This window comes from Chlamydotis macqueenii, chromosome 6 (assembly GCF_036417535.1).
Source record: "Chlamydotis macqueenii isolate bChlMac1 chromosome 6, bChlMac1.mat, whole genome shotgun sequence".
NCBI classification, from domain to species: domain Eukaryota; kingdom Metazoa; phylum Chordata; class Aves; order Otidiformes; family Otididae; genus Chlamydotis; species Chlamydotis macqueenii.
The window spans coordinates 21,125,773-21,150,606 of NC_141561.1; the positions used below are offsets into that span (position 1 = coordinate 21,125,773).

The following is a 24,834-nucleotide window of genomic DNA, read 5'->3' on the forward strand; positions in this document are numbered from 1 at the left end:
TGGTTTTGGTAGGGTTTTCTGTTTCTTTGTTGTATTTCATTGCCATGCTTTCATTTATAACTTGAAACATGACAGCCATCACATTTTTGAAATGCCAGGGCTGTGTGAATATACAGCTAGAATTTAGAATTCTGATTGTTTCACGTCTGCTATGGAAGCGGCCTATTAATGATTCAAAAAGAATGCATCGTTGTGGGGCAAAGCACATGATTCCTGACACCTGAACACTCTCTCTCACTTCTCATCTTACAGCTGTGCCCCCATCTGAAAAATAAATTCCCCTTAGATGTCTTGTGTTTAATTTAAAATTAAGATTTATTTCAGTACTTCTTACTATGCATCTTTCTGATCTTTGTCTTATCTTCCATGTGCCTCATAACTGTTTTCCTGTCTTGCATCTGCTCCCATCTTGGTTTTTCTTTTTATATGCCCTCTTGTTGATTTCCCCCTCTCCCTTGAACAAAAGCTGTCTGTCCATGTATGATGTTCTGCAGAGCTGCTGGTAGCAAACAAAGACAGATCTGAAGTTTCTGTCTTGAGGTTTGTCCATTGCTGCCCAGGTGTTGTGTATGGAAGAGGCAGCAACCAAAATAAAGAGGAAGCAAAGTCTTTTGCCCTTCTTCAATGCTGTTATAGTGTGTAGTGACTCTTACCATTCTCTTCCATTGCGCTTTTATTGAAAAGCAGCGGTAAGAGCATTACAGACTCCTAGCTTAGCTGTTAAAATTGCATGTAATTGCAAAAGCAGCCATAGAAGAAAGCCTACTGAGTGCAGTGGTGTGTACGAAGATTTATTTGGGTTTGGGAAGGATTTCAAGCTGATCCTAGTTTTATCAAAGATCTTTCTCAGTTTGGTGGAAAAGGAATATGTCGGTCATCTTAATCTCAAAACCCTCAAAGTGTTTATTAGGAAAAATCCTAACTTTGTTCGTGTTTTCTTTCTACAAAGTCCTGTATCCATACCAGGAAATATTTCCTGAAAAATGGTTTGGAAATAACCCAAGTGCATTGACTAAGAAAGTGACAGTATCTGCTAAATAATCTGCCATCCTCTCCCAGTTCTCAGACTAGAGCACAGCATGATGAGAAACCACACACAAAGAAGGAGGTAGCTGTTATAACTGGCAACATCCTTGCTTTGTGATCTATAAAGTGATTCACAGAACAAGGAGGAGGTAGCCTTGACTTCAGTCCTCCATATCCAGCATTTTGTGTGCTATCTCCAAAGGACTGCTCCTTCCCTCGAATAACTGTCGCTGACTTTAGACCTTGACCAGAATAGGAATGTGGTATTATGGATTGTTGTTTGATTTTATTTTTGGTTTTTTTTTTTTTATGGTGATGGCTCCTCTGTGCCTGGGATTGCCCCGACCCATGTGCAGGATGTTGCACTCAGCCTGATTGAACTTCATGAGGTTTGCATGGCCGCACCTCTCCAGCCTGTTAAGGTCTCTCTGGATGGCATCCCTTCCCTCCAGTGTGTTGACAGCACCACACAGCTTGGTTTTGTGGCAAACTTGCTGAGAGTGCAGTCTATCCCACTGTCTGTGTCGCTGACAAAGATGTTAAAGAGCGCCGGTCCCAATACCACCCCTGAGGAATGCCACTTGTCACCGGTCTCCACTTGAACATTGAGCTGTTGACCACAACTCTTTGAGTGCAGACATCTAGCCAATTCCTTATCCACCAAGTGGTCCGTCCATCAAAGCCATGCCTCTCCAGTTTAGAGAGAAGGATGTCATGCAGGACAGTGTCAAATGCTTTTGCACAAGTCCAGGTAGATGGTGTCACTTGTTCGTCCCTTATCCACCAAGGCTGTAACACCATTGTAGAAGGCCACCAGATTGGTCAGGCACAATCTGCCGTCCATGAAGCTATGTTGGCTGTTGCCAATTACCTCCTTATATTCCATGTGCCTTATCTTACTTTCCCACCTCAGCTTTGCCCACAGAAGAGCAGTTATCAACCAAAAAGCTTAATTGCAGGTGTGAGCTCTGCATCCTCCAGAGCCTCCACAACTCCAGCCTGTGAGACAGTGATTTGAAATATCCTGGTCTGGTCTTGCTGTTGATATTGAAAGAGCAAGGCTCCTGACCTCAGAAGGTCTAATCACTCTAATTAGTGAGTCTAATGGCTCACTGCAAGGTGAGCTATTCTGCTGAACTTGTAAACCTCCTTGCTCTTGGACAGTTTACAGTCTTACAGGTGCAGTTGCTTCTGGAATAACTTCAAAATGTGGCTGGGATATGTGAGGACAGAGAGGAAGAAAGAAGATGGAAAATTTAATCTTCACACTTGAGTTTTCTGGGATATTTTTCTCTCCATCTCTTAAAGAAGACAAAGTATAAGGTCCTGGTGACTGACAATTGCTATCAACTGTATGAAGCATCCACTTCTAAAGAAACTTCATTAATCACTTTCATTCCTGCTTTGGTGAGGAGAGACCTGGAACAAGACGAAATTAACTACAAAACATGCAGAACTTGTGGGAATCACCTCTGTGCCTGGCAGGGTCATGGAGCAGACTCTCCTGGGAACCACACTAAGGCACATGGAATGTAAGGAGGTTATTGGTGACAGCCAACGTGGCTTCACTGAGGGCAAATCGTGCCTGACCAGTTTGGTGGCCTTCTATGACAGGGTTACAACATTGGTGGACAAGGGGTGAACAAGTGACGTCATCTGCCTGGACTTGTGCAAAGCATTTGACACTGTCCCGCATGACATCCTTCTCTCTAAACTCTTTTTGAGAACCCAAATGTTGAAAAAAGACATTGCAGCTGTAAGTTCTAGTGGCCACTGGAGAGTTTGCTCGTTTTACTTCTTAGCACCTTAAATATTGTCTTGCCTAGAAATTTTCCAGCATATTACTTAATAGAAACAAAATAATTGCTTTTCATAGTAGGAAAGTGCAAACTGTCTGACTCTTAATTTTAATGGTATCACCTTGCTTTGCCATCCATTTACAGTGTGCCCAGAAGAGTCATACACAGGGTTGGGGTTTCTTCTTTCCTCATTCCTTACCACTAAAATTGTATTGAAAACATAATAATAATAGTGATGATTATGATGATAATATATTTTTCTGTTCCAAAAGGGTGTTTTGAGATGCAGGTCTGTAAAACATACAAACAGTTGAGAAAGGTCTGAGTAATAATATGATGGCTGTAGTAAGGCTATGTAAAGCTGACAAACTAGCAGAAGGAAATGCTGATGCTTTTCTACGGAAAAGCAATATAATGCTTGGTGTGAAGATCCGTGAGTAGAGGAGGGCTGCTGTGTGCGGCAGTGCTCTGTGCCAAATGGATGTGTGCTATTTGTTCAGTTAAAAATAAATAAATTTTGGAATGCATTAAAATCTGTATTTTAATACTGCTTTTGGACACTTAAATGCTTTAGGACAGGGTATAAGAAGTTAGTATTTACAAAGTTAATGTCCTATAATTGTAATTTTAATGAAGGACTTGGTTTACTCTTAGGCTTTATTTATTACAATACTACACTACTGCAGTGCACTTCAGCTCTCAGCTCATAGTTTTAGGTTTAGATCTTGATCCTGCAGCTGGATTATTTATTATTTAAATGAAATTGTGATAAAATTGAGTTCTTCTGGTCTTGCTGCAAAACAGTCACACAGACTGATTTTGGTGTTCCAGAGGCTCTTAATTAACGGCATTAAAATAATGAGTAATAAAAACAAGTTGGAATACCTCTGTGCCATCAATAAATATTTGCATCTCAAATGACAGATCATGACAAGTCAGCCCCCTCATCTGTTTGAGTAATGCAAATAGTTTTTGTGGAGATACAGTGCAGCGACCACATGGCTTGTGGTGTGATAATCTGCTGCTCTTCAGTATCTTGGCACTTCTGTTACTTACTTGGAACTTAAAGTTTAGAGAATTAGTTACTCCCCAAATTCCTCCTATACTTGCTAGGTAAAAATTGTTAATGGAGAGGTTGAGGACCAGAGGTGGGAATGGGACAGAGAAGTAGAATTGGAACCTGCATAGAAGTAGGTGTTTTCTGAAGCGTGGGAGAGGGAAGTGAGACTAACGATACAGCGTGAGGCGGGGGGAAACAAGACCATGACCTGTGTTTGTGCACCTGTGAGGAATATGGGGTAACCAGGCATGCCCGTTTGTTTTCACTAAAAACAACATGCATTTGTGACTGCTCCCTTCAGATATACTTCTAAATTCAAAGGTGTATATGAGGACACTTGTATCCTGGGAAAGGAAGAGACTTGATATATATGTGATTTGTCTGCATCAAATTGTGCTTGGGACAGATATGAAAATTCTGGAGAACAACTAAAATTTTACTTCTTTTTTTTTTTAAAGTAGGTAGTAGAAAGCCATTGTGTTTGTATCATTGCAGTCCTCTCCCACATGGAAGGGTGTAGCATGCCCAGGCACTACCCTCACTTTCTTGCAGCATCTTTAAAGAATGCAGATTACAAGTAAGAAAGAATGGCAGCTGGTTAATGTGACCCCAAATGATTACAGACTGGTATCTGTTTATCTCTGCTGATAGCATCCAGAAATCTGCCACTTGGAAGAGACAGCACCCTTCCTGCTCTTTCCAAATTGAGTCAATAATAACCTTCCAAATTTGGCTGGAAAATGTTACTTCCGGCGGATCTTGGTGAGAGAGTGGATCCTCATAATTCACGAGAGCCCTGGATGGTCAGTCAGACCAGGAACACTGAAAGGAAATACACGGGATTTGTATAAAAATTTCATTAGGGTAGTTGATTTCCATCTGTAGGAGTTACAAGTAGTATTAAAACAAGCCAATTTTTGATTACTGAACTGAGAGCTGCGAGGACAGAGGAATCACAGCTGGGCATGACATGAGGTGACATATTGTAGTGTGTCAATATAGCCAGGAAGAAAGGGAAATCTTGAAGATGGAGCAAGTAGGTGAAATTTGAGTCTGATGAGCCTTTTGTGGACAAGTAAGAGAAATACTGTTATATGCAAAGAGTTCTCTAAAGTGAACTCCAGCCTTTTCTTTGAACTGGAAAGTGCCCATTGTAGCTGCCTGCCAAACTCTACTGTTGACAAACCAAGACGACTGGTAGAAGAATTCATGATTTCAAGATAGAGAGCATTTTCAATCAGTGAGAGGAGGCATCCTTCATATCCTGTGACGGTACAAAAAATACAGCTTAAATCATCTAGGGAAGCTTACAGTGTGCTGCTCTGATAATGTGCTTAGCACTAAAAGCTTATTTTATGACATTGAAAATAATGCCAAATAATTGTTTTTCCTTTATGCTATACTGTAACCGGGGATGTGGATGTGTGCCTGTGTTGAGAGAGAAAAATGGTAATATTCTCTAGTAACCCAGAACAGCTATGATTGCCTGGATTATCTAGAAGCACGAGATGTTTTCAGCAATTAATTTATAGTCTTGGCAGATGTTCGTTATGGCGAGAAGCCAGTAAAGGACAAGAGCTGTTCTCTGAAAGATTGGTAGTGTGCTTTCCCAATAACTGACGCTTAGGAAAGAAATCCAGAAACTTTTATTTCGTTATTGAGAAACACCTATTTCATAAGGCAGATAGTCTGTTAAGTTTCTAATTAGAATACCAGTCATAGGATGTTTTGATGACCTAACAGAAGGAATTGAAACAATTGAAAAATTTTGCTTTACTCAATGCAGTTTTACTGTTCTTGAGAACAGTATAATAGATACTCCACTGAGTACCTGTGCAGAAAGAGAAATTATGACTATTTCCATTAATTTGGGCTAAAATGGCTCGAGAGTGGTTGTGTATTTTGCCAGCCAGATCTGCAAGTGTCGCATTCCGCAATGGCTTTTATTTTCCATCAAAGCAAATGGATGAGACAGTCCTGCTTAACAGCAGCATGCTTCCCCCTGCCCCCAGCACTCCTTCCCCACAGTTGAAGTCCCTCAGCTGCTTCAAAGCAGCAGGGTATCCTAGTCCTCCTGCAAGGGGAGGCAGCAACATGAGCAGTGTCCAATGCCACTCTCACCACATTCTTAGAGGAGGCGCTTCCCCTTAGGAATGGGGACTGATTCCCCCACCTAGCCTGTGGGGCATGCCAGCATTCCCCCAGCCTTCAGCTGTCATCTTAACATCCTGTGGCACTCAGCCCTATGGAGGCTGTGCTATGTGGCTTGTCAAACCAGTTCAGTTGGCCATCACAGCGGGAAGTCAGGAAGCTGATTTCTTGCCTTCTTGCAATAACTTGTCAGGCAGCATATTGCGTGTGGTGGAAATGGAGCTGGAGAGCGATTTATTTCAGTATTCGGCTGATACAGAATGGCGTATATGTTTTTCAGGGTTTTATTTTAAATGATGAAACAGAGTGCCTTCTGTCTGTGCAACAGAAGGAGAGCAATGAATAAAAATGAGTAAGCTGAAATTGGACTGACTTGGTCCCTACATTTTTTGAAGATGGAAAAAAACACTTAATGCCTTTGTGACAGTGAATATATGAATTGCAGTATGTAAGTCCTTCTTTCCTGAAAGATAATTATTTAAAACACACACAGGGTGACTAGTAGATATAAAAATTAGTATTACAGTTACTCTTTGGAAGTGTAGTGTCAAAATGAAGATATTTGTGAAGTTTCTAAAACTGTTCACTCACGATGCTGTAGAAAATACACTAGCAAGATGTCATTAAAAGCAGCAGATGCTATAGTGTTCTTGCTGCAAGCAGAGAAAAAGTGAAAGCACAGCAATTTCTCTATTTTTGCCTCTTTGTAATCTATCTTTGTCTGCCTCTTGCCCCCTTCCCTCCCCCCCTTTTTTTTTATCGTGCGTCATTGTTTGGCTGCTAATGGACCCTAGTAGCATTGAGTACATACACCCTAGGATTAGGATTTGTGAATTGAAAAGACTGTAACGATTTCATTTTTCCCCCTTCCATCTATAGCTGCATAGATGACCCCCCTGATATGTACCAGACAGAAGTAATTTGAGACCTGCATGGCAGGTCTGTTGTGTTCTCATTAAGTGATTTCTTCAGTAGCTACTGAACTACAGAGGAGGAGGGCCGGGAGGAATAGCAGTGAGGTTGACTAGTGAAAGATTTGACCTAGTTTTTTCAATCTGCATGGCTCTGCAGACAGATTCCGTTATAAATCTGCCTCTTTAGAAGAGCTTTTATTTATTTATTTTTGTTCCCTGCATGAACAGCTGCATTTGTTTTGAATGTTCAGATTTGGAGGGTTAAAATGTAAAATTTAGTCATCACTGTATAGTGTCATGGAAATGTGTGTGTATGGTGAGGAAGTAAGGGAAGGCACCTACTTCTACTGGATTGTTGGGGGGCTTCTGCTTTCTTTCCTGCCCCTCCATCATTCTCCTTTCTGTGTATTTGATAGCTGTGACATTATACGCTTGTTTTTTCATCCTATCTGCAGTGTTACAAAGTGTGTGAAATACAATCACTCTTCACTTTGTGCAGAAGTTGTTGTGATGCTGCTTTGCACACAAAGCTAAACAAGGCTGAAAGACTTCTTGTTTTTTTTTAAAAAAAAAGGTTTTTGGTATCTCTAAGCTAATCGTGTTGCTTTCTTATTTCTATTTATATCAAGTGGTCTTGGCCTTTGCTTGTTTGTTTATTTTTTTTCCCTTACTTAGTGAAGGACCAGGGATTAGTAGTAAATACTCTAACAGCATGGGGATTCATGACAGGCTGATGACCAGTGCTTTGACCCTCCAGATGCTCTGTTATAACAGACATCTGAAGGAGTATTTTCAGTCACTGAGTAGGTATGTGTATAATGTTTGTCTTCCAATGTTTGATCACTAGAGCCATTCATTAATTCAAGCACAGTGCTCTGTTGTTGACCAGCAAGGGTTTTAACTGTTCTGTGTTCCTTATTAACTGGTTTTGTTCTTGAACCCCTTGCATCTGCTGCAGGAAAACCACACCCAACTGAAAGCCAGGGAACTGACTTCTGTTTCTGAAGCTGCTCTGAGATGTGGGAACTACATCAGGAGACTGCATAAACTCATCCTTGCTGGTTACACCCTGGCTTCCCACCCTCTCTGGCCTGATGGTCTCTTTCATTTTGCCACAGGCAGTGGTGCTAGAGCACAGCTTCATGCAGCTTTGCAGTTTCTCACTGTTTGCTTGTGATCTCTGTTCCCTCATGGCACTGGCTGTGGCTCCAGTGTTGGTTCTTGGCAGCTGGAGAGGCTCTTGAAGAGGGCAAGAGTTTGCGGCTTTCAGTCAGCAAGGAGGGGGCTGCAGTGTTGGGGAACGAGCAAAGCAAAGGTGGTGCTTGGACCAGGGAGGTTCTGTAGGTTTCCTGGGAACTTCTCAGAGGTTCTCTCTCTAGCTGGCCTGTGTGTGTCAGTCAAAAATATTGACCCACCTTAGGTCTGGAAAATGACAGTTTCTGCATGCTGCTGTGACCTTGGTGTAACAGCATTCCATAGCCCTCATTGTTCCATCCCTCGTTGGTTTTGCAAGTGCTTCTCTCTGAAGCTGAAAAGATTTCACTGTAGGTAGAAGCTGATTTTGCAGTGGAGTAAATTTGTCACCATTTCTTCTTCTAAAGTAAAATCTGTGATTACACCATAGTTGTGGGTATTCTGAAGACTTTTGCTTTTCTTTGTGTTTTTGGCTGTAGGCATGGAGGCAGCAGTCGCACTCTTTGGGAGCCAGGCTGCGTCGGTAACATTTCTCTAGAGGACAATGATTGACATGCATGTCAAGAAAATGACTGTCAGCCCAGGAGCTGAAAGGAGATGCCCACTCGCAGCTGCTCCAAGTCTCCTTCTGAGGCACTATATCTGCTGGCCTGACATTTCCAGTCCCACTCTAAGTGAGCTACAAGTCTTGGGCTGTGATACTTCCTCATGTATCCTGGATATAGATGTCATGTCTAATTTGTTCTCAAGGGAAGGCAGAGTTTGATCTATAATTCTGTGTAAAGCTGGTAATTATCAAGTGCTCTCAATGCTTGCAAAGCCTCGCTGCGGTTCAGGCACTGTGCAGATACTTCACTGATGTGTGTGCTGAATGTTTTGGAGTGTAGGGAAGTGCAACAGGGAAGTGCAAAGGTCTTAGCAGCATGCTGACCAAGTGCATATGGTGGGCTATATACACTTGTATTTGCTTGGGCAAACTGGCTATATGGGTAAGTCTTAGAATCACAAAATCATTAAGGTTGGAAAAGACCTCTAACGTCATCAAATCCAACCATCAACCCAACGCCACCACGCCTACTAAACTATGTCCCAAAGTGCCAAGTCTACGCGTTTTTTGAATACCTCCAGGGATGGTGGCTCCACCACTTCCCTGGGCAGCCTGTTCCAATGCTTGACCACTCTTTCAGTAAAGAAACTTTTCCTAATAGCCAATTTAAACCTCCCCTGATGCAACTTGAGACCATTTCCTCTCATCCTATTGGTAGTTAGGACTCTTCAAAATAAGTTAGGACTCTTCAAAATGTTTTTCCTTTTGACCTTTTAGTTATAACCCTAAATAACAATTACTTGATGACCAATCTTGGGAACCATATTTCTTCCCATTTAAAAAATAAAACTCATGGTCTACAATTGTGTAAAAATCTTCTATAATGCCATGATTAACTCATATGGGTTCCCAATTTTGGTTATTTGTTTCCATTTTTATATTCTAATAGAAGGTCTTAAACCAATTCAGAGCAGGGTCCAGTTCCTCTGTAATGTGGTGATGGTCATGGTGTGTGGAAGAAGCTGCTTTTATCCCAAGTAGCATGTGCTGTGATGTGTTAAAAACAAATAAATAAGCAAGACAATTCTAATGATCCCAAGGAGATGAGAAGGCGTATAGCACCCCTAAACAGAAATACAAGCCATTACAAATACTTGCCACTTTAAAAGCTTTAAGTAACTATTATCTTACAAGCATCTTGTGACCTGCCAGTGCTCTGCCTAGTTTTCAGCACTGGGAACTTGTCTCCTCCTTTTATTTTTTAAAAAAACTCTAATAGGAAAAGAACCACCTCTTGTGTTACAATCTCAGCATCACTTATGGAGTCTAATAGCAACCACTGGGGGACAACATTACAGCGTCAGACTCCCTCAAATACCCACCTGCCCCAATTTTTTTTTTTTTTTTAAAACCTTCTACTGATCGGTGTGGGCAGTTATATACTAATACTAGGAGGGAATCACATTTCAGTCAGGTGTTCTTTGGGAGATTGTTCGGAGTGTGCAAATTTCTGACAGAAGTCTTGTAATGAGCTAAAGAAAAATAGGATTGTAACAGTTTCTTGTGTGTTTTGATGTACAAAATACACTTGCTTATGGATCCAAGGTGTAAATGATTCACAAATACCCCAGATATGAGATGACTTATTTTCTTTTGTTTGACGTGCTGCAGCATTTTCAATTGCTGTCAAAACTGGTGCACCAGCATTGCTTTCCTGCGCTGAGCTCCTGTGGCTGGCCATAGCCGTGCATGCAGCTCACCAGCGCGTCGTGCCGCAAGGCTCCCTTCCCTGACTGCAGAATCTGGCGACAGCAGCCCAGGGAGTCATTTCCAAAGTAGCGTTCGGGTGATCCGCTAGCAAATCCTGTTATTTGTTAATAGGCTTCGTTCTTGAAATGCTTTGTCCTATCACTAATTGTTTCTCATGCATTAGGAGTACAATGAGATGCCTGTCAGCTGTGTTATGAGTATTTTGTGCGTGAAAATTGTTGTTTGCCTGCAATGGTGGGTTTTGCTTTGGGAAAGCCTCATTATGGAAGGCAGAAAACAAAGGCTCTGCGTTTCAAACACTGCAGCATATCCTGCACTCTGGTAGGTGCTATTTTCCCCAGCTCCCCAGTAGATGGTGGGGTGCTTAGAGGGTCAGTAAGCTCATCTGGAGGGCTGCTGGTATGTGTGCATGTATACATACATACATGTGCTCACACACATACAGTGAATGAATACCGTTGTGATCATCTTGTGTAGCTAATACCTGCCAGCCAGGTTGAAAATTGGTTCATCCTAAGTTCCGTCAGAAGGTTTGATGATTTTGTGACCTAGCTCTTGGAATTAAAGCTTAACCTCCAGGTCAAACCAACCATCCCTATTTCAAGTCCTTACATCTGTACAACCATCCTACTGTGAGGTATCCGCATGACCTATTCCTTCTTCAAAGGGAGCGTCTTCACCAGAAGAAAGATTTAGTGTGAGCTTTCATCTCAGCAGGAAAGTTCCCAAAACACATCCTATCTCCTGGTGTAGGGAGAACTAGCATTTGCACCAGAGGTGCTGGCTGTCAGTAAGAGTGAGGCACATATTTAAATCCTCTCTGTCGTATGCCCTAACAGCCCACCCGCAGTAGAGGAGCCAAACTCCCAAGAGGACAAAGAGGAAGCTTACAAATATTTAAATACTGTGTGGTGTGTGCTCTTCTTTCAAGACCTGAAGATTGTGCCTCTCCCGGGTAGTGTGATGACAATGTTCAGGAACAGAGCATGCCTATGAGTTGTGCAGGCAGGCTGGGCTGTTTCCTAAAATGCAAATACACGCTTGTAGCAGACAGGCAGAGGTTCGAGCGTTGCTGGTCATGCAGCACCTGCACTTGCTCAGGGACTGGTTGCGGAACCCATGTAGGAAGGCAGCAGGGAGGGGTCCTTGAGCCAGGCAAACCCTGAGACATTTTGAGGACTTAAATTTTTTTTTTAATATTGCATTGAATATAAATCATCTTCTATCTTCTCTGCTTTCAAAAAATGCATACTAACCTAACCTGACTTAATGAGTTCCTGTTCTAGGTGAGTACTGTAATTTCTCAACATTTCAGACACCTTTTAATGTTTTGCAGGATGGTGTTGCTGAACTGTCGAGTTCTGTTCTGTGACTTGCTACAGTCTTCTGATAGTATCAGATGGACTGATTGTTGTTAGAGTGATCACTAGGGATTTTTAACTACAACCTTGCTTAATTTGCCTCCTGGTACGAAATAGATCAGAGTAAGAAAGATAAATGAGAATATAAGAGGACACTGATGGGATGAGCTATCACTTAATGACCAGGCCAAGCACTACCACTGAGGAACCTGGAGGAGTAGCATTGCCTTTCTAATGGGCAGAGTTATGTTATTTATCAGAATGATTGCTGAGGCTTTTACTTCCTTAGAAAGTTGCTCTGAGCCACTTAACAACTTTTGGGTCATGTCCAAGTGACAGTTAACCGCAGCTTCTTTCTGCATCTTGGAAGCATCCTTGGTGGATGAAGGAGAGCTGCATTAAGAGTGTGTGTACATGCCAAGAGGCTGGTGGATGGTATGACTTGGATATGGCTTTAATGTGGCACAGGTATTGCTCACAATTTTGTTTCATTTTTTCCTTGCTCATATATTGAAAATGTGACCAAAGTAAAAGATAAAGCAGTGCTGCAGGGCCTGGTAGGTTTGAACAAAGTCATTGTACTACAGTGACCTACTGCAATTTAAGAATGAAATGGTCGATCTTCCCTTTCTGTATATGCTTTCTTCCTGCTGTTTGCTCTGTCCAGCATTTAATCCCATTTAGGCCATGCGTCTTTTCATATGTAGATGTTTTATGCCTGGCTCTTTGCTTTGATTGTCCTAGGCTTGCTAAAATAGCGGTTCGTATCAGCTCTGTATTTTAGGAGGTGGCAGAGGGGAGTAGGAGACAAATCTATAGGGTCAGGAGTGGCATGGAAAGGATGCGTTGGGATTGACTGTTCATTTTTACCCAGTGCAAGAAGTAAAGGACCAGAAATTAAGTTGGTGGGTAACAGGCTCAAAGCGAAGGGAGATGGTTTTTCACCCAGTCTGAATTTACACTGGGGAGCTCTACCACAGCATGTCAAAAGTTTGCATGGGCTCAGGAAGCTACTAGTGCAGCTGGGGAGGGAGGGGCAGCTCTTTGGGGACTGCTGTGTGCAAAGATGCCTTTTTTGGTCTAGAAAATCCCTAAGCTGGAGCTTTTTTAAAAGTTGGGAGAATATTTTTGTCTCCACTGACCTTTAGCAGTGGGCTAGAATTTTTGAGACCTGAGTTTTACCACTGACTCTGGCTCATGTATTCTGATTTTACTGTGTGTAAAAAGGGTGAGCACTGTATCATCCGTATCTTTTACAGACCTGGTGATGCTGATGGAGGGCAGCGGAGAGGAGGCACTGTGTCTGAGAGGTAGGAGGGGGCTGGAGTGCATCTCCCTTTACGTTCCCTTCTCCCTCTGCCTCATCTGCACTTGGAAAGTTACACAGTGACTAAACTCTTTATTTTTAGACATTACAAAGAAAGCAAGCATTAGCCAGCTGGCTGCAAAAATATTTATTTGTGACCTTTTTCTACATTTGTGCAGTTCTTGTGCTATTCTGGAGAGACCGCGCAGTTCCTCCCCACTTTGTCTCTTTGGTCTTACAGATTTTCAGGAGAAATGGAAATACTTACAGCTTTGTGCATGCATTTATTAAAAAAAAAATAAATTAAAAAATGCTTCCATGTTTGGAAAACATGGCTACTTCCATTTGTAAGCTGTTGGCCTATGTTTGTGTCCCATTTTCCTAGTAACTTATTAACTGGACAAGCAACCGGATCACTGCTGGAAGAGGCTGCAGTGGGGTGTTTCCATATTGGCGGCTGAACACCCTCTGCTCCAGTGAGTCCTCTTATGAACTGATCTACAGCTTGAGATAGACTCCTCCCTAACCTTTCTACTTGTGAAAGGAAGGATTAAGTAGGTTTGCTGGATCAGCGGGGTGAAAGGGTTTGGCAATGTGTGTAAACAGAGGCTGGAATCAGGGCCATGATGGGCAGGGTCTGGCCTGCAGCTTGTGTTGGGAGGTAGCAGGCATGCACAGGTAGCTCAAGCCAAACAGATATTACTGGTTGTGGTTTTTGTGATTGGAGCAAAAAAGGGAGGTGCTTTTGACTTTGGACAATGGGGAGATATGACTTTTAGACATGTATGTTCAGAAAAAAAAAAAAGAAAAAGGCAGAGCAATATAAATGTGAGAAATCCATCTGCAAAAAAGAAAGAGTTCTACAAAAAAATGAATGATACAGGTCAGTCATGTCAGTTGTGTGCCTTAAGAGTAACTGTAGGACAAAACATTTTATAATACTGCTGTTGAGTGATGAGGATAATTTGTTTTATTTCCTTAAAATGGTGTGTGTTAGCACTGCACTGATAGGTTATCCTGCAAGCTGAAATGCAGCTGCTAAAATCGTTTTTTTTTATCACCTACCTTTCAAGCTACCTTTCACAGACTGTTGAGTAAAGTTAAACTTTCTATTTTGTGAAAGTACTCTTGGATGGAAGTCCTTGAGTCCCTTGTTGCCCCCAAGCAGATTACTGTGACTAAATTTTCTTCTCTAAATCTGATCTCTATAAAACCATTTTTCACTTCCATAGCATCCCAAGTATGAAAAACACTTGATGCTGAATGCTGTTTTGCTAGGACAGTATGCTGAATTTGTAGAGCACTTTGCTTCCCAGCTGAAAAATTACTGAAGCCTTTTTGAGGGTGAGGCATTGCACTTGCAAGCAGAGATGGAGCAGTTTTGTACAGCTAATACGTGTATGTGTCAGTACTCCTGTTGCATTGAGTGTTACAGGTGTAGTGCTATTCTTTAGCCTGCCTTTTATATCTGTCTTTGATATATTAAAGGAAAGAATATTTTCTGTCAAAAGGCAGAAAAATGCATGGCAGTGGTGCTGCATGGCATTACGGGCGCTGTGGTGGTACTTGAGTACTAGCGACTGAAATTCCAGAGGGATATCTGGCCAATGGAGCAAGCCTGATAGAGCCCACGTGTAGCGATGCATCGGCTTCTGCCACCTCTGGCTTCTAGGGTTCTGCCCACGCTAGCACCCAGCTAAAGTGTTGGATTGCACTTTCTTATTTTAGATGAGCATTCTCTCGTTCTACACCATTAATTCCAATAGGCCTCAGCGGCATTGCAGACTGCTGCCAGCCATGCTCCCTGAGCTCCAAGTACTGGAATAGATGCATTTTGCACCACCAGTTTGACAGATCCTTTGATTTTTGTTGTGAGGGGTGAGCAATTCCATTTGTTAGGAAAGATTTCAGACAGCTTCCCAGCTCTGTGTAGCAGGACATTGGTGATTAATGTGTGGGTTGGTTTGGGGGTTTTTTGGTTGGTTGATTTTGTTTTTTTCAAGTCTTTTAATGAAACTTAGAATACTTTGTAGAAATGCTGAGGTCAAAAACAGGCTTGCTTGTTGGAAATGTCTCTCAGGTCAAAACATTAATAAGAAACTTTCAAAAGCTTGCAAAAAACCACTGCAAAGTCCTGATTTTCTAGCAGTCTTTTCCCCCCTCTAGTGAGTGTAAATGCTGTCTAATAATTTAAGCCAAAGAAAGACAAAACCTCACAAATTCGGTAAGCTGAATTCTCTCACAAGCTGTTCAGCTTTTATTTTTTAGAAACATACTTGGGTTCTACAGTGTAGCGTTCAGTTTATATAACTTGATGGGAGGTGGGATAATGGTGCTGGTGTGGAAATAATGGCTAATGCATCTCTAATAAGAAGAGAAGGAAAAGCATTGGACCTCTTGGATGAAAGGCGGATACATGGATGCTTTTCCAAAGTAATTTGAGGAGAGTTGGGAATAGATCCCCTCTGAGAGGGTTGGCTCTGAGCTCAGCTGCGGGCTGCCCTTGGAGGCAGCATTTGTGATGCTCAGCAGCAGAAGCCCTTGCTGACACACCAAGTCGTGTGCTGGGCTGCTTGCTTGGGCAGGCAGGTTCTTACCTTTGAAAGGTTTCTTTGTGGGAGTTGTGAACCATTTCCCAGCACAGCCACCAAATTGTAGTGAGGTTAACTGTCCTGAATAGCTACTGGATGAGGTTAACTAGGTTAAGACCCCTGGCTGTGCTTCAGGCAGTGTGTCCTGGTGGGCCTTCTGTAGCAGAAGCTGTTGGGAAGCATGAAGCCAAAATCAGTGCTGGGATAGGTACACTGAAGCGGCTACCCTACTTGTCTACTGAATTTGTATTAGGACTGTTAAGGTTTTTTTCTGCCTTTTTTATTAGAAATACAAGTAACTTCTGAATTAAGTAGGTCAACTGTACAAAAATAAGAAGACAAATTCAGCAATTGTTTTTATGTGTCATGGCAGCAAATCTGTGAGCATCTGCTCAGAAACAAGCCTCTTCTGCATTCAGTTATCCTTGTAGTTAGAGCAAATTTAGATTATTTCTGTTTAAAACCAGCAAGTAATGTCCAACAAGTCAGACAATTGTTGTCATAAATCTTTGGAACAATCTGCGTTTAGAAGGCATAAAGTAGATGAGCTAGGAAAATTTGCTCTCCATCAGTCTTTCAAAAAGGGAGCCAGACTCTTAAGAACAGATCTGGGCTCCTCTTTAGCACAGAGATGAATTTTTGCTGGTTATAACAGCCTTCCCTGGTATTTGTAAATATACTGATAGGAAACTGTGAGATTTGATGGACATACTTGATTTGCAGAAATAGCTTGCTTAGTTTTTTTTTGTTACAGAGCTCACAGTTGGCTGGTGTTAGCCACATGAGCAGTCGTTCATGCGGGCACCACTTGAACCACGCCTGTGTCCAAGTGAGAGATTTTTACTAGTTTCTCAGAGATGTGTATGTAGGTAATCACAGTATATCACCTAGCTCGAACTAGAGTTGGTTGTACATGCAGGTGACTCAGAGATGCGCTGCACACCTCAGATTCACTGTAGTTTTCTCAAATTTCTCCATGTAGATGGAGCACAGGAAAGGGAGATTCAAACTCTCATCGTGCACCAGCAAGCAATTAACTCAGATACCTTTGTGGATGTGAAAGGCTAAAGCAAAAATACATATTCTCGGTGTTCATAGGGACTTTGTAACCAGGGTTCTGCCTGTTGGCTTCCTGAAATTTTTAATCTGTTAGCACAGATCATGTAGGAGCAGTCTCCAGGGTGATTTTGTGCAGGAGCTTTGTGCCAGGCTGAGGTACCTTCCCAGAAAATAGATTGTTGGTCAGGGAATGGGTGGGCTTAAATTTTGGGCTATAATAGGGGGTCATTAATGCTGTCTGTTGGTCCATACTATGACCTCCTTTTGATAAAAATTACAGACAAAAGGGAATGGTTCAAGCTGTGATCAACGAACTTTTTTTTTAAAGTATGAGATGTGCCCTAACTTAGCTTTTCTTTCTTGCACTGATTAAAATTTGCGAGTGGGCTTCCATATTGAAGTTGGCCACAAAATAAGTGAGGGGAGAAGCTTTCTGTGCTTGAAACACGTTAAGGAAATGGGTTTCTAATTTGTGGGAAGAAGATTTTACAGAGCCTGTTAGCCATTAAAATGTGTTACACTTAGACAGAAAAAAATAATTCTTTAACAAGCCTCAGGAGGAACAAGAAGGTTGATGCAAAACTAAGAGATGACAGTAAGAGGTCAGAAACTGAAACAAATTCAGTCTTTGCTTGCCATCCTCAAGAGAGATTTCAAGGTCAAGGAGCAGACAGGTCACTTGTCTCGGTGCACGTAGTTTGAAAGTTTTCAATTACAAATTAAACAGATTCCAGAAACCTTCTTGACATGCAACAGCATTTAAAACATATTGCATGTGAATGACAGGACAGCTTATTAAATCTGATAGAGGAAGTCCATACATTTAAAAAAAAACCAAACCAAAAAAAACCCAGAACAATCCTAACCTTATTTTCTTGGCAGTTATTCCTGGGTTTGGGGCCTGGTAAAACTTCTTGCAGCTCCATCCTTTGTGATAGTTACTTATTTTTGGTATGCCAGCTTTAAATGCAGGAGTGTAAAACACCCTTTTTCGTCTTTGTCAAAGAACCTTGTCTTGATTTGGGTTCTCTTGAATGGATAATCATGTCCCTATCCTTTTGTAAAAATAATTAGACATGAGTGCAATAGCTTTTATTGCAGATTATGTTAGGACAGTATACTAACATCAAGGATGAGATAGTAAATTGTTATCTTCCTGCCGTAGGAAATAAATAAAACAAACGAAAAACCTATAGCAAACTTTTTTTGTTCATTCAGTTTATTACTTCCCCATTCCTGGACCCCTTTCTTTTCTGCTCATGGGGTTTCAGCTTTGGAGAGGGAAGAGAGCTGAGGTTGGTTTTGGTTTTGATTTTTCTTTGCTTAAAAACCTAACCCACAGTAAAAATGGAGAAAGATTTATGGTTTTCAATTTCTGTATTCTTGTGGTCTTGTTCTAGAGAGAATTTTGGTGAAATGAAGTGAGTTTCTAAATAGAGCAGGAACATTTGACAAATAAGCGTTGCAAAGTAGTACAATTTTATCACTTCAAAGGGCATGGGAAGGAATCAAAACCTGCTTTGAACTGATTAATGTGTATCACTTGCCAACTATTTTAATTATTTTAAGATTGATATTTCTTTAATTAATTAATTAATTAATTAAATTTCTTAATTGGGACAAGCCATTGAATATTTTCTTTATATCTCCCTATACATTTTTTTTAAAAAGCTTATTTAATTATATGAATCAGTATTCATTATTCCTGTTCAATGTTTGTTGTTGGTGTCCTCCCCTCACCTCCCGTGTTTGGAAAGCCTTAATTCTTGCAGACCTTTTAGGCTGTCGGAAAAACCTGTAATCCCCGTTTGCCTGTTCTGGGCTCGGTGGTGGGTTGAGCATGTTCAAAGCTGCTGAGAAGCTGTCAAAACATGGAGTTACTAACAAGGAGCCCCTGTGGTCAGCTCAGAAGTGGCAGATGACCTGCCGGTGTGGAACCACTACATTCACATGCTGTAGGAGGGCCCTGCAGGCACATTTCCAGTGCCTCAGAGGGCTGAAGAGTTGCTATGTATTAGTTTCTGACCAGATGCAGGGCAAAGATTACATGTCATGAGTAGGGCTGTTTGATTTGTAGTAACATAGAGAATCACAAAAAAAAGGATCCTTTTACTTTTTTCTTCCTCCTTCATGTGATACTTTAAAAAATATTTATTTAGTGCAAACTTTGCTAATGTCTGACATTTCGAGTTAATTCTGGGATTAAAATGGTGTAATTTGTCAAGATGAAAAACAGTAAACTCAAAGGGTTATGTGGTGATTAATTAGTAAGGCTCAAATAGCCAGTCAAGGAGAACAGAAAGAGCTTTTCCTTGGTCACTAACAAGAGGTCAGGTTGTCAGTGGTACTGCAGTTATGTTTCCAGTTGGTGTGTCTGGGTGGTTTGTGCTCACTGCGGATCTGGTCTCTTTGTATTTCTGAAGAGAAGCCTTTACAGGGTGTGGAGTGCCGAGGAAATGGAACCAGAATATTTTTAAGCTGTAATTAATGAATGTGATGAATTAGATGTCCAGTGTGGAGCGGTGGGAATGGCTTCTGAAGAGTCTGTGGGTTTGGGGTTTCGTTTTCCCCGTGTTGGTGGCTGGGTGGGATCCTCATCTCCCTCTATGCAGCACTGAGCCTGCTGGGGTCACTGCAAAGGGCAAGGGATGCCCAACCGGCGTTTGCCTTACTCTACCAGGGCAAAGTTACTTTTTATTTGGGTGGGGTTTTTGTGGTTTTTTGGGTTTTGTTTTTTATTTCTCCTTTTTCTACTTATTCATCTGTTGTAATAGTGACTGACTTTGTCTAGTTGGCCTTTGTTAAAAGGCAAGTGGGAAACCCAAAATGGTACTTGTTCTTGATCAGATTTACATACCTCTGGTGAAATAATGTTGCTTTTATGCTCTAGGGGAGGTGGGGGATCATTTTGCAGGGGATTTCTTGGCTCTTTTGTAGCGAGAAACTGATCTGTGAATTTGGGGTGGAGTATGAGGCATTGCTGTCACTGTTGTAAATAATTGACTTGAGAAAAGCAGACAGGATCCAAAATGCAAACCAGCACCTGCCTTCAGAGGGTACGGGACACTCAGAAATGCTTGTTGTCTCCCGGCGGATGGTGTGGTGTTTATGGGCCTGCAGAGGCTCAGTGCTTTCCACTTGCATGCTTTACAGTAGCCCGGGTTATCTGAACTGGCTGGCCGTGGGCTTTTGGTTTGGTTTTGTTTTTAAATGTGGCTTTAGATTGTGAATGAAGAAACTGCCTATAAAAAAGTCACTGAATTCTGAGTTTAATTCCCTTGTTTATGCTGGTCTTTCATTTCTAGATCCAGAATAGATGGGGCTGCATTCAGCAAAAAATGCTTGTCTCCTAATTTCTCTGTAATTGAATGCCAGCTTTCAATTCAGCTGTGCTGTAATCCATTGAAACACAGATACTCATGTGGCAGTTGTTCAGATTTACATGTTCTAAAGAGACAAGCTGGCAATATAAGCAATTCTGCTGTCCCTACTTTTTCACGGTAGTTCTTCCCTCTTACTTGCAGCACCTTGTGCAATAAATAGCCCCATGGGTTTCAGTAAGGTTGCCTGGGGAATTGAAAACCATAGTGTTAGCAGAAATGGAAAAAATGAGGAGTGGTTTTAAGAAATGCAGCATTTGGCAAAACGCTTGTGGTTTTTACATGTATCAAACATTAATTCTGTTTTGTTTACTTATTAATCTATTTAAATTATTATGGAAAACTGTCAGTGAGAATTATGTTAATGATGCTTTTTATAGCACCTGGTGTGACATTTGGGATCCTATTAAATTCTATTTTAACCTTGAAAACTATTTTTAATACTGCAAAGTATAGCTTGAACTCGTTGAGTTTTTCTATGAAAGTAAAAAGTATCTCTTAAATTTTACTGATTGCACAGAAGGCAGTCACATGGACGTGGTTTGTGCACACTTGAATTGGTGGTCAGATCTGCTCAGTATTGCAGGCATATGAAATGTTTCTGGTTTTTTAAACTTCCCCTATCCCTTCCTCCCAGACATAGCTGGCCAAGACCATCCTGTGTCTTGCAGGTGTGTACCCTGCACACGTCCTTTCTGCGCTTTGCTGTTCTTGTGGACAGGCTCTGGTTTGGGTCATGTGCCCATTCTTCCAGTGCATGTGAAAAACATAAGCAGCAGAGGAAGAAAAAAATATATTTCTGTTTAGAAAATACCAAATTGAAGCAGAAAATTTGTTTTGTTTTAGGTAATGGGTATAACATCAATATTACAAGTATCTTTTTAAAATCTAGACAAACACTACAGCTGTGCTTTGTTCTGGATTTATCTAGGCTGTTCATTAGCCAGAGATGTCATTTTGAGAATGGCATTTAAGCAAACCCAGCTGGTTTAAATGAAGATCAGCTCAGCATGAAGCTTGTTGGAATTGGTCCTTGTGGAATTTTTCTAGCTGGGACCTTTTAATCTGCTTTTGACTTTACCAAATTAAATATCTTATTTTTTTTCTTTTAAATTAGGATTTTTAGGGAATTGCCTTTCTATTGGAGTTATATCTTGGCTATGTCATTCCTTCACTCAGCAGGACAAAAACAAAACAGAATTTGAAAGATGCATGTGTATTTAAAAAAAGCCACAACAAAAAAAAAACAACCAACAACCAAACAAAAACCAAAACAAAAAAACCCCAATGAAACAGGAAAGCACACCTCCCAAACAGACAGCAACAAATGAAATCAAGCCTTGCTTCAGAGGAGACTGACTTTGCAGGGCTGTATTGAACCAGAGAGAATACAGTTCTCGCTTCTCCTTTTGTCACCTTATACTTTACGTACTATACAGGTTTCCAGTGTAGCTAGATTAGAGTGTATTTACGTGTGTGCAGAGCTTCTGTGCTTCTGTTTCACGAGCAGAACACTGGGCTGCTTCCACCTTGACCTCAGCAGTGAAACTGGTATTGTCAAATCTCTTAACCCTAAAGCAGGGCATGTCCACCTGCTGTAGTGCCGTTGATTTGGTTGATGCTTGGGAGCTAGCAGTATGGTTGCAATCTGCAGCCCATCCAGAGTTTTAGAGTTACAGAGTAATCTCCAAGTACAGAGGATTTTTTTTTTTTCTCTTCTGGCATAAAAGAATGAAAGAGTGAGTTAACTGATACACTGAATGCGTGTTTGGATATATGGCTTCCCACCCTCCTCACCAAAATGACTTCCGGCTGTACAATTGGCTTTCATATGGGAATGGTATCAGTGTATCAAGAATTTTTTTCCTTGGGAAGACAAGGTGATCTGGCATCACCCACCTTTCCTCACCCAATACTATTGCGGTAAACACTGTAGTGTTGTGCAGGACTTAATTCTCTTTAATCACCTGTGTTGTTTTAAACATAGGAGAAACCCAAGTGCAAGGTCCTGCACGTGGGTCAGGGCAATCCCAGGCACAAATACAGGCTGGGCAGGGAATGGATTGAGAGCAGCCCTGAGGAGAAAGATTTGGGAGTGATGGTGGATAAGAAGCTCAACATGAGCCAGCAATGTGCACTTGCAGCCCAGAAAGTCAACCACACCCTGGGCTGCATCAAGAGGAGTGTGGCCAGCAGGTTGAAGGAGGTGATTCTGTCCCTTTTCTCTGCCCTGGTGAGACCCCACCTGGAGTACTGTGTCCAGTTCTGGAGCCCCCAACATAAGAAGGACATGGACCAGTTGGAGAGGGTCCAGAGGAGGGCCATGGAGATGATCAGAGGCCTGGAGCACCTCTCCTATGAGGACAGGCTGAGAGAGTTGGGGCTGTTCAGCCTGGAGAAGAAAAGGCTCTGGGGAGACCTTATAGTGGTCTTCCAGTACCTAAAGGGGACCTACAAGAAAGATGGGGAGAGACTGTTCAGTAGGGCCTGTTGTGACAGGATGAGAGGTAATGGTTTTAAAATAGAGGGAAGTAGATTTAGATTGGATATTAGGAAAACATTTTTTACAATGCGAGTTGTAGAACACTGGCCCAGGTTGCCCAGAGAGGTGGTAGATGCCCCATCCCTGGAAACGTTCAAGGCCAGGCTGGATGAGGCTCTGAGCAACCTGATCTGGTTGGGGATGTCCCTGCTCCTTGCAGGGAGTTTGGACTAGATGACCTTTGAAGGTCTCTTCAAACCCTAACAATTTTATGATTCTATGAAACAGGAGTTGTAGCTCAGAAGAGTGCTTAAAATGGGGCTTATGGATTGGCATCTGGATGTGTGGCAGCTTCGTATTAGCAGAAGAGTTTGGAGGAAGAACAGAACCTTTGAGGCATGACTCAACACCGTTTAAACTTTATGGTTTAGAAAATTTTATTGACAGAGCAGCTTCAATGCTTGCTGCCTTTAAGGACTTTGTTTGAATATCCACTGTGCAGAAGGAGTCCTGAGGCAGTAGCTACTCTGGAAACTGATTTATGAAAAAGACTCTGTTTGGAGGAGAATATTATGTACTCCTCATCTCTGCAAGATGCCCTTGCTCTTTTTGTTAGCTGGTGCTTCTCTAGGAGGCATTCCTCTCATGCTTTTGTTCTCTCCTTTTTTTTTCACAACATGAAAGAAAATCTTCCTTTTCATATGCTCCACACAGTTCCTTTCATCCTTCAAAATGATGTTACTTATTTTACAATGTAATCACCTTTATGAGCTTGCTTTTGAGCTGTAGGGATAAGTATTGTTTTTGTTGGCAGGTTACAGTGTTTGTGCCTTTGCCACATGTCATTGATTGATAACAGTAATGAAGTAAATAACTTAAGGATTTAACTTGTTTTCCTTTTTTTCACTCTTCTGTTTCTCACAGGTTCATTGCTAAACCGTGTGCCTTAGGCCTTAAAGTCCAAGCCAATGGACCACAGAAAGCTCAACCTAATGCTATCCTGGAAAAAGTTTTCACAGCTATTACAAAGGTAGAGTATTTAACTAAAATATTTACCTTATAAAGTAGGATATGGCACTATCAGCTATGTCAGAACAAAACAAAGCTAATTGCTAAATGCAGTGCTGCATTTTGACAGATAAAATTAGAGCATGCAAGTGTCGAGGTAGTCATTGGCTTGCCGACTTGAGCAGTTGTGCATCCCCTCGTGGTGTTTCCTGTAGGCTTTTATTAAAAAAAAGTTGTTTCTGAAACACTTTGTAGGTGCCATATGGCCACCTGTTTTTTTTTCTTTTTTTTTTTTTCCCTTTAGAATTTTCCACAAAATCATTGTATTTTTGGAGAAAAAAGAAAATTGTGAACATTATTGTATTTTCCATTAAACTTCAAAGCTAGTCCTTCTAGGGGAGCTGCCTGTGCACAGGGTGCTGGTGGCTTGCTGGTGTCACAGCTCTTTATGTTGTGATCAAAGTCCTTTGAAACTGAGGGGGAGCTAGAAAAGTGGAGGAAACTAACCGAATAATATCTTAGAGCTTGCAGATTTTTTTTTGTACAATACAAGTTTTTCCCCCATCACTTATGTCTATCTCTACAGCTCTCACTGTATGACATCTCAGCTAAAACTCTATGCCATCCTGTCTGTGCTTTTGAAGCATCCTGAGCTTTCCTGCAGTGATCAGGTGTCCTTTAGTGTCTCCTGAAGACCTCAGTGGTCAGCAGATTGTAGTGGAAAGGCCTGTGGACGCCTGAAGGACCTGCAGCAACTGTGCTGCATGAACTTCCCAGTCCCACCTTGGCTCTAGGCTGCAGCTGGTCACACCACTGCAAAGGCATCAGCCCTAAATTTCAGAGAGTGTTAGAGTCCTAAAGGACAAAATTAGGTTTGGTGCCAGGATCAGTGACATATGCCATGGATCAATCTTGCTTTTGTGTCCTAACCTATCCTGAGATCGCCATGGCACTTGGTGTGGTTTTTGTCCTGTTTTCAGAGAGGGAATCACACATACCTTGTTTCTAAAAGCTGCAGCATGTGTGTGTTCACCCAGACTCAGCTAGAGGAAGAATAGAGTTTTTAAAAATTTGTATTATTTTCCCTTGCAGAATCTGCTAGTGTGACACAGGGCCTAAATGTGTGAAGTGATCTAACTAATGCCTATGAGTCAATGGTAGGAGCTGGCACACACGGCTCCTAGCA

General features: G+C 41.6%; 1 protein-coding gene across 2 annotated transcripts in view; it reads left to right on the forward strand.

The window, feature by feature from the left end:
- Positions 1 to 24,834, forward strand: part of CERS6 (ceramide synthase 6) — a 113,369-nt gene that overhangs the window by 14,022 nt on the left and 74,513 nt on the right. For both annotated transcript variants that reach the window (XM_086751436.1, XM_086751437.1), the window contains exon 2: positions 23,565 to 23,670. In XM_086751436.1, coding sequence (XP_086607562.1) covers positions 23,565 to 23,670 — 106 coding nt within the window. The remainder of the gene's footprint in view (positions 1 to 23,564; positions 23,671 to 24,834) is intronic.